At 51.3% G+C, this 7,916-nt stretch overlaps 2 protein-coding genes across 2 annotated transcripts in view; one reads left to right on the top strand and one right to left on the bottom strand.

Annotated features, from left to right (window-relative positions):
* The first annotated feature begins 481 nt into the window (after positions 1-481).
* HOPX (HOP homeobox) lies at positions 482-3,215 on the top strand. The gene is made up of 2 exons (XM_010296053.1): positions 482-625; positions 3,138-3,215. The coding sequence occupies exons 1-2, from the start codon at positions 482-484 to the stop codon at positions 3,213-3,215; spliced, it is 222 nt and encodes a 73-aa protein (XP_010294355.1).
* A 2,259-nt stretch (positions 3,216-5,474) lies between these two features.
* Positions 5,475-7,916, bottom strand: part of THEGL (theg spermatid protein-like) — a gene marked incomplete at its 5' end in the record, with an annotated part of 4,551 nt that continues 2,109 nt past the window's right edge. Inside the window, 3 exons of the mRNA XM_010296064.1 lie at positions 5,475-5,589; positions 6,172-6,347; positions 6,869-7,000. Of these exons, the coding sequence (XP_010294366.1) occupies positions 5,475-5,589; positions 6,172-6,347; positions 6,869-7,000 (423 nt within the window). The remainder of the gene's footprint in view (positions 5,590-6,171; positions 6,348-6,868; positions 7,001-7,916) is intronic.

Below are 7,916 nucleotides of genomic sequence, written 5' to 3'. Positions count from 1 at the left end.
TTTTTAATTAATGTCTTTAAATTAACCCCCCACACACATACCCATTGCTGTGACATCACTCCCAAGTGACGCCCAGGCCTAAATACGGCTGTAAACAGGAATCGTCCCCACGGGAGTCACACTGGCTATAAATACAGCAAGGGGGGAGCTGCGCTGAGCAGAGGACAGGCTGCAGTTTCCTGGCGGTGAGGATGGTGAGACAGCTCAGCTGGGCACTGTTGGTGTGTGGTTGCCACAGTGGGGAAACTGAGGTGGGAGTTGTTGGGGGCCTGGGGCGCCCAGCTGATCCCCCCGACACACCTTTGGGAAGGGAGTTGTGCCCTGCCACGGCCAGAGGCCACTGGGAAGGAGGGAGCGGGTGGGGACGGGGATGGCAAATTTGGGGCTCAGCAAGTGTGGCCCCACTGCCCACTCCCAGCTTGGGCAATGATGCCGGTCCCTCTCCGCAGTGCCTGGCCCCATAGCCCTGCCCCAGGAGGAGATGGCCACGGAGAAGCCAGTGACTCCCACTGAGGAGCAGCTGGAGATCCTGGAGTACAACTTCTGCAAGGTGAACAAGCATCCTGACCCCACCACGCTGTGCCTCATCGCGGCCGAGACCGGGCTCTCTGAGGAGCAGACCCTGGTGAGTGTGCGCCCCTCGCCCCTGCCTTGGCACCAGCCCTGCTGCCCCTGCATGCCTCTGTGCCCCACACACTCCCCCCCCATCTCCTGCCTGTCCTGTCCCAGGCTCTCTGTCATGCACCTTGCTCCCTTCTGTCCCACCAATGCTCCCTACTGCATCCCCTGCACCTTTCATGCTCCCCCTGCACCCTGAGCACCCCTGTGTCCCATACACTCCCTACTTGCACCACTCTGCAGCCTGCGTACTCCTTACTGCACCCCACACTGCACCCACAAGTCTCCTCTCACCTCTGCAACCCCCCGTGCACCCCCAGCCCCACACGGCACCCACAGAGCTCTACTGCACCACTGCACCTCCCTGCACCCCATGTGTTCCTGTCCCTGCATCCCCAAAGCCCCATCCCCTGTAGTCGCAGCCCCTTCTTCCCACAGCCGTGACCTCCCACATAGCAGCCCTGTGCCCCACTGGGATCCTTGTGCCCCCCTGCCCAGCAGCCCCATTTCCAGCCTGGGCTTGGAGACCAGGCTAGCGCTTCCCACAGCCAGAACAAGGACACACCCCGAGGGTCATCGGGGGCCCCGAATATACAACCATGTGTGCTGTCCTTTCCTTCCAAGCCATTTCTGATAGCCTTGGGTGCCCAAACCACTGCTGCCTTTATAGTCTGAAGAAACTACAATCATTTTAAAACAGATACAGGATAGATGCAACTCCTGCAAATGTGCTGTGGGACATGCTCAGGCTGTGCACGCTCCCCCTCACTGCAATTAGCTAATTCTGTGTCCCCAAGCCCTGCTGTCAGGCAAGTCTGTAAGCCCCTCCAGGAGACAGAGGCGCCTCCAAATTTCCTGTCTGGGACTTCCACCAAGCCCTGTGCTCCCCCTGGCTATCAGCAGGCTATCCTGGGCTTCAGAAGCAAACAGCTCTTTCCTAATTCCTTCAGGTTGCAGTGCAGCCATTTTTGATGCAGGTGTTTTATAAACTACTAGATCCACAGCAGCATTGATGGGTATAGAAAGGAAATCCAAGTCACTGAAAAGTTAGCAGCACTTTGCCAAGAGGTGCCAAGCCTGGCCCTCCCTGGGCAAAGCCAAAGGGATGCGAGAGCCTGGCCCAGGGAAAGATGCTGGTGTAACATCCATTGCACTGATCATCCTTGGCTGGAGTGGAACAGGAGACCCCTCCTGCACTGTGCTCTGGTGACAGGCAGGTACCACTGCTTGTCTGAGGCAGCAAGAAGGCAGTATCCCTGAAATACCTTTTCCTCCTTAGAAATAGCACTCCTCTTTTTTTTTTTTTTTTTTTTCTTCCCCTAAAGCAAGTTGTAATCACAGGCCATATATGCCCAGGACACCTCTGGAGATGTCCTAAAATCTTCCCCAATAGGCATCTTTTTCCACGAATCCAGGGTGCTCCTAGAGATATGGAGATGAAGGTTATGTTAGGGACAGGATTGAGACTGGGATGGTGAACTGCAAAGTGCCTGCATTGCGTACGACACACAGAATCATTGCTCCTGACATCCGGAGTGCTTTATCAGCTAGATATAGTAGGCATTTTAATAAAAAATTTAGTAAAAATGAGATGCAAAGAGGTACTGAGTCAACAGGAGATGACAGTTTATGACAGGAAGGGAAATTTTGGGGAGGAGGCTAGGCAGGCAATCATCTGACTGGACGTGGTCCAAGGCAGTGCTAGTGCGAGAGCCACTTGCAAAGAGCACCGTGGTTGTATCATTACGGACCACAATAGCTTCAAAAATAGCCATGAACAAATATAGCAACAAAATGAACAGCAACAAAGCAAATCACAGGCACATTCCCAAACATAAGGCTGAGCTGTGCTTCCGGCACACGAGTTATCTCTCTCTTCTTAGGGAGGTAGTGTGGCTTTATCCAGATGCATTTTATCTAACATCCCAAATTAAGGCTGTGTTAAAGCGGCATCAGCAGCTCTGGGAGCTGGCTTAGAGAGGCTAAGTTACTACAGAATAACATAGTCATGCATACTGTTTAAAGACTAAGAACATTTTTAACTCATTTTTTAAATCTATTTGTTCTTTTTGCCAAAAGCCACTGTGTTGTCCCTCCCATCCTTTCTGAAGCAGGTCAGCTTTTGATTCTTGTCGGGTTTGGACCTGCAGTGATTGTTTCACTGCTCCGGCCATTTAAACAGACACCATCCAGCAGCTCCTTAGCCAATCTCTCACTCTGTTTGCAAGAAAAACCTGGACTCACAGCAATAAAAGGAGGACTCACCCATGCTGTCAAAGTCTGAAGCACGCAAGAGAAGTGCGTTTGAAAGAGGTGCACACATAAGTAACAGGACGGTTCGGTCAGGAGCGGCTGTCCTGCTGCCTGTACTGCCTGGGAAGAGCGCTGCGCCTTGCTACGAGACAGCAGTGCCGCGAGCGTCCCTCGCCTGGTCCCACGTGCTGACCGCATCTGCACCTTTAGCAAAGGGTTCGCTCAGCCCAGTGCACTCACTCTCTTTTTTTTTCCCTCCCCTCCAGAAATGGTTCAAGCAGCGCCTGGCAGAGTGGAGGAAGTCTGAAGGGCTGCCCTCAGAAAGCGGCTCGGTCAGGGACTAGAGGATGCTGCTCCGATCCCCATGCCCGTTGTAAATGATGGTGAAGCTCTCCAGAGTGGGTTTCCTTGGGGTTCTTCTGTTGCAATAGGTTTTGAGATACAAAGTAATACCCTGCTATTTAACATAAGTTTTATTTAAAGTGTACATAACCAGGAAAAAATATTATATATATATGTGTATACAGCTTCTGATGGCTGCATAAGCTGTCTAGTCATTCCCATCCATTAACAGCAGCTGCACAGGGCAAGGCAATCTCGAGCCCTTGTCCCAGCCTTGCAGAAAAGCTGCCATGAAAGGTTCAAACATAGAAGGGGGGGGGAGATTTATTTTCCTTATGATCACCAGAGGCAAAGTATGTGTGCTAGCTTTAATATACAGATCATCCAAAGAGGAGGGCACCTGGAAAAACAGATGCGTTGTTCAGGTGATCTTGGTTAGCTCAAGATGCCCGAGTCAGCTCTGGATATTGGCAAACCAAGTGCCTACACCACAATCAGACCTAACAAAGCCCCCCCAAATGCATTTCTCACATTTTTGTTAAAGGTCACCAAAGGGAAAGAACTGGTCTTTTTTTTTCTTTCCAACACATTAATAAAAAAAAGTGTTTTGATGAGAGGAGCTGTGTTATGTCCCTGCTGGTGCTCCCTGCCCCAATGGCAGGAGGCAGACTCCTTCCTCTGGGAGGGCAACACTTCTCCAAGGCAACTTCGCTGGGCACCATGGGTTTTCCCTCTTGCCACAGGGATAGCCAAGAGACAGGGTGCCCACAGGTCCAGCCCTGGCATCCCACACAGCCCCACGCACACCCCAAGCCCTGAGGTGGCAGAGGCTGGTGGTGCTGGGGTTCCCCCATGGGGGGCAGGGGGGCAGACCCCAACCTCCTGGCCATTCTTAAGCCTGAGGGATGCAGCTACTCTAAGGCTCTTCCACAAAGCCCAAACTCTCCTTTATCCTGCTACAGGACAATGCATGGGCTAAAAAACAACCAGCACCATTGCCCAGTGACCTTACCTGCTTCCAAAAGGTTCCAAAATCTTGTGCTTAGTGGATTATTGAATCAATCAGTGGATCCTCTGATTAATCATCTTCCGGTTTGTGGTCACCTGCGTCTACTCCTTTGTAAGGAGAATCAGCTTAACACAGGGAAGATTAAGATACACTGGCACTGCAACTGCCACATGCTTTCCTTTATGGCTTTTGTCCCTTGCTGGAGAGCATCGCTCTTGCCTCAGTATCTCCTGCCAGTTGCCAGTCCAAAAAAAGCACACCGAACTCATAGGAAACAGATAAACGCAATCTCCCTGTGCCATGTCTTACACAGGCTGTGCTGTTCCCCTGCCATCCAGCTGCCAAACTGACTCACCCTCAGACCCAACCGCAGCTCAGGGTTTGTTCTGCAGAGTCTGGCACTGATACCTGTTTTCTCCTTAGTCTTTGCAACGTGCCTTCTCCCTTACACTGAGGAGAGTCAGGCTCCAAAAACCCCAATGCAGACCTCCAGTATTTTTCCCAGGGTCACACAACTGAATACCTGAACCGCACATATTTAACCCACCTGTGTAACTTGTATCAAAGATGCATGCAAAGCAACAAGCTGAATCTGCCCATTCTCCAAGCATTTGAACAGGCCCCAAATCCAAGACAACTCAACGCACATGCTACCGCAGCATTTCCCAAGTCCGTAATACAGCTTTTCACCTTATCAAATCCAGCCCTGGATCTGGAATTTTGCAGCCTTTTGTGTGTCTACTTCTGTCACAAGCACAAAACTTTGAGCGTCACTAAGAAAATCTCTAAACTTTAGCAAAAGTTTTGAAACCCAAGGTCAGGCATTGTGTTGCATCAACCTATGGCGAGCCATCAGCTTTGGTTTGCCACACTTCCTTATGTGAAAGAACAGTTCCTGTGCTGGCATCCCCCAGCAATTGTTTCATTACTGCTTTAATTATTACAGCAAAAGAATAAGACGACTGATAAACTCCAGATGTAACCTGCCCTAGAGAGAAAGGCTTCCCCCATTAGGTCAAATTCTGCTCGCTTCCCCTGGTGACTATTTTGTTCTTAAGGAATGACCACTTTATTTAACTCCCCAGATAAGCCCCCTAAAAATGGCTGCTCGTAAGAAAATGTTCCTGCTGGGTGCTGCCTCTGCGCCATGTTCAAGCAGGTTTTCCAGCCACAGCACAGCCTGAAGGGGGTGATGTTCCAAGGGGTGACGGGGGCAGCTGGCACGAGCAGTGGGCTGTGTTTCTGAGGGAGCTCAGCGCTTAATTGGACGAGCCAGGTCTTGGATTCGAGCAGAACAAGTTGCCTTCTTAGCAGTCTCCTTCACTGTGAACGCGTCTGGGTTGAATTGAGCCAAGCTCATAGGAGGCCTGGGGGAGCGAAGACAGAGGCAGTCAATTCCAACTGGAGCAGGGCCAGCTCTCAAATATGCCTGCCCGCCAACACGCCTCCGCCTGAGCCCTGCCTTTCCCTGTCAAGGGAGGACAAAAGCAGCCGTGCCTCTGCTGCTGTCACCAGGACACTTGTGAGAGGGGGTGTCTCGTCTCTCATGGAAGCTGTCACGGCCACTACACCCTCCTCACCCTCTGTGAAACATCCTACCCAGCATTTCCTGCAGCCCAGGCTGAGGCCAGCTGCATCATGGTGGGCAACATGAATGTGCTACATTGTGCCAGCTTTTTAGTGAATAATTTATTCCCAAGCAGTAATTCCTACTGGAATTAGAAAGTTCCTATTTCTTCTCTTTTGATTCTCCTTCCACCTCAGAAATGCTTTTTAAACCACAATCCATGCATTAGCACACCCAGCCATATAATATCCATGCATTTTGGAAGTGGAAGAGGAAAATGTGGCTTATCACACTGGGCAAACCCGAATCAACAAGGTGCCATGGCCTGCATGAAATGGGCTGACAGCTGATCATTTCCTCATGGCGGATAAGCAGCACCTACCTTTTGCAAGGCTGGGCCAGTTCCACGAGCCTTGCTGTGGCCACTGCGTGCTTTGCAGCCTCCGTCACTGGCCACTCAGCATCCCGCATGGGCACATACTCAGGATGCAATCTTTTTGCCCTAGCCAGCTCCAGGGTCCGAGGGCTTGCAATTGCCTTCTGAGCCGACTTGGAAACCTGTGGAAGAATGGGGAGAAAGGTCCTTACAGGTGCTCCTGGCATTCAAGGGTGACCAGCCTCAACTCAGTGTGCCCAGCTTCACAGCCACTGACCACGCACAGATGGGACATGACCCTGTCCACAGTTGTGTCTGGCGCCAGACAAGCTGTGGAAGGAGAAATCACTGCCTGGCCAGTCCCACAACCTTCCCTCCAGCCGCCTCTTACTCGTAGCTCCTTGTCCAACCCACCCCCCAGCACTGGAGAACCCAGTTAGACCCTGTCCATCTCTCCCCATCCCCACAACTGCAGGCTAGGCACAGGTCTGCCCTTCTCTGGGAATGTCTGCTTGGGAGCCAGTTACAAGCTCTGGACAGAGAACAAGACCTGCTCTCCAGCCCAGGAAGCAGCGACATCAGGCTTACAGACAGCAGCACATCCAGGGCCGCCCTGAGAAGAGCCACCAGCGACCGGCCATCCAGTGGCCTCCCCTCTGCCCGGTCTCCCTGCCATGCATGGACCCGGGTGATGCTGCCTTACCGGACGGATGACAGATTCGGGAAAACTGTGCTCATAGCAGCAAGTCACCTCCTTGACCCGGGGCTCTGCGAGATGCTGTAACCGCGAGGATGCTCTGGCCAAGGCTGTGACATTTTTAACCTGTGTTGGCACCTGCATAGGTCCAGAACGGGGGAAGAACATGCAGACACTGAGCTCATCCACAAAAGCCCACAGAGACACAGTCCCTCTCCAAAGGGATGAGCACCCAGCACCCTTCCTCTACAGACATGGACACAAGAAGGAGCACTCTTACTTTTCCAGCACCCATGATTTTTCTTTCACCCAAACTACAAGGTAATTTTGGTGCTATTGGGATTTGTACATCTTAACCAATGTTACTTTTTTTCCCCAACTGTTGCCCACTTGTGGCCAGGAAAGGAACGCTTGTAATGAGAACCTGTGTAGCCAGGTAAAAGTGCAGAGAAATTTCTTCCAGTGCAGAGAAATGCTCTTCATATTCATTTTCCTGTCTGAATCAAGTAATTTCCTTTCTAAGGAGAGATGCTCAGATCTCAGGGTAAATGCACTGGTGCAGTTAACTGTATTTCTACAGCAAAAGTGATTACTGCTCCAGCATTGGACGACTTCCTCTATTTTTCACAGGGTTACTGATGCCAAGGCCTGCTCCAGCACAGCCTCCCTTAATTCCCAGCCCTGAGACTGCAGCCAAAAAACTTAGCTTTTGCCACAGAAATGACTGTAATCTGAGATTGCCCCAAGCCCTTTCACCCTTGCCAAAGCAATGACCCGCCTAAAAGGAGCAAGTTCATAAATACATATCTAAATTAGACTTCTGGTAAAACACTGCTATAATACACATAGTGTTTGCAGGCTCGTCCCCCCTATATACACAGATAGGAGCACAGCTGCTCAACTACAAACACAACTGTACTCCCTAGGAATAGGCCATTCCCATCAGGCTTTTCCACTTTCCCAGGCTGCTTTATCAGAGGATGCAGCTCAGAATCCTCCCTTGGCTCTCCTGCCATTCCAGGCTGCTGCAGCCTGGCTGTTTTCTGCCTCTCAG

This window comes from Phaethon lepturus, unplaced genomic scaffold (genome assembly GCF_000687285.1).
Source record: "Phaethon lepturus isolate BGI_N335 unplaced genomic scaffold, ASM68728v1 scaffold23290, whole genome shotgun sequence".
NCBI lineage: Eukaryota > Metazoa > Chordata > Aves > Phaethontiformes > Phaethontidae > Phaethon > Phaethon lepturus.
Note: the sequence above shows the minus strand (reverse complement) of the source record. Positions and strands in the feature narration are given on the sequence as shown.

What these genes read in the sequence shown, in the direction of transcription:
- HOPX (XM_010296053.1), top strand. Translation starts at nt 482, where the DNA reads ATGGCCACGGAGAAGCCAGTGACTCCCACTGAGGAGCAGCTGGAGATC. An exon ending in TCTCTGAGGAGCAGACCCTG is followed by an intron (nt 626 to 3,137) that starts GTGAGTGTGCGC and finishes CCTCCCCTCCAG; the next exon opens with AAATGGTTCAAGCAGCGCCT.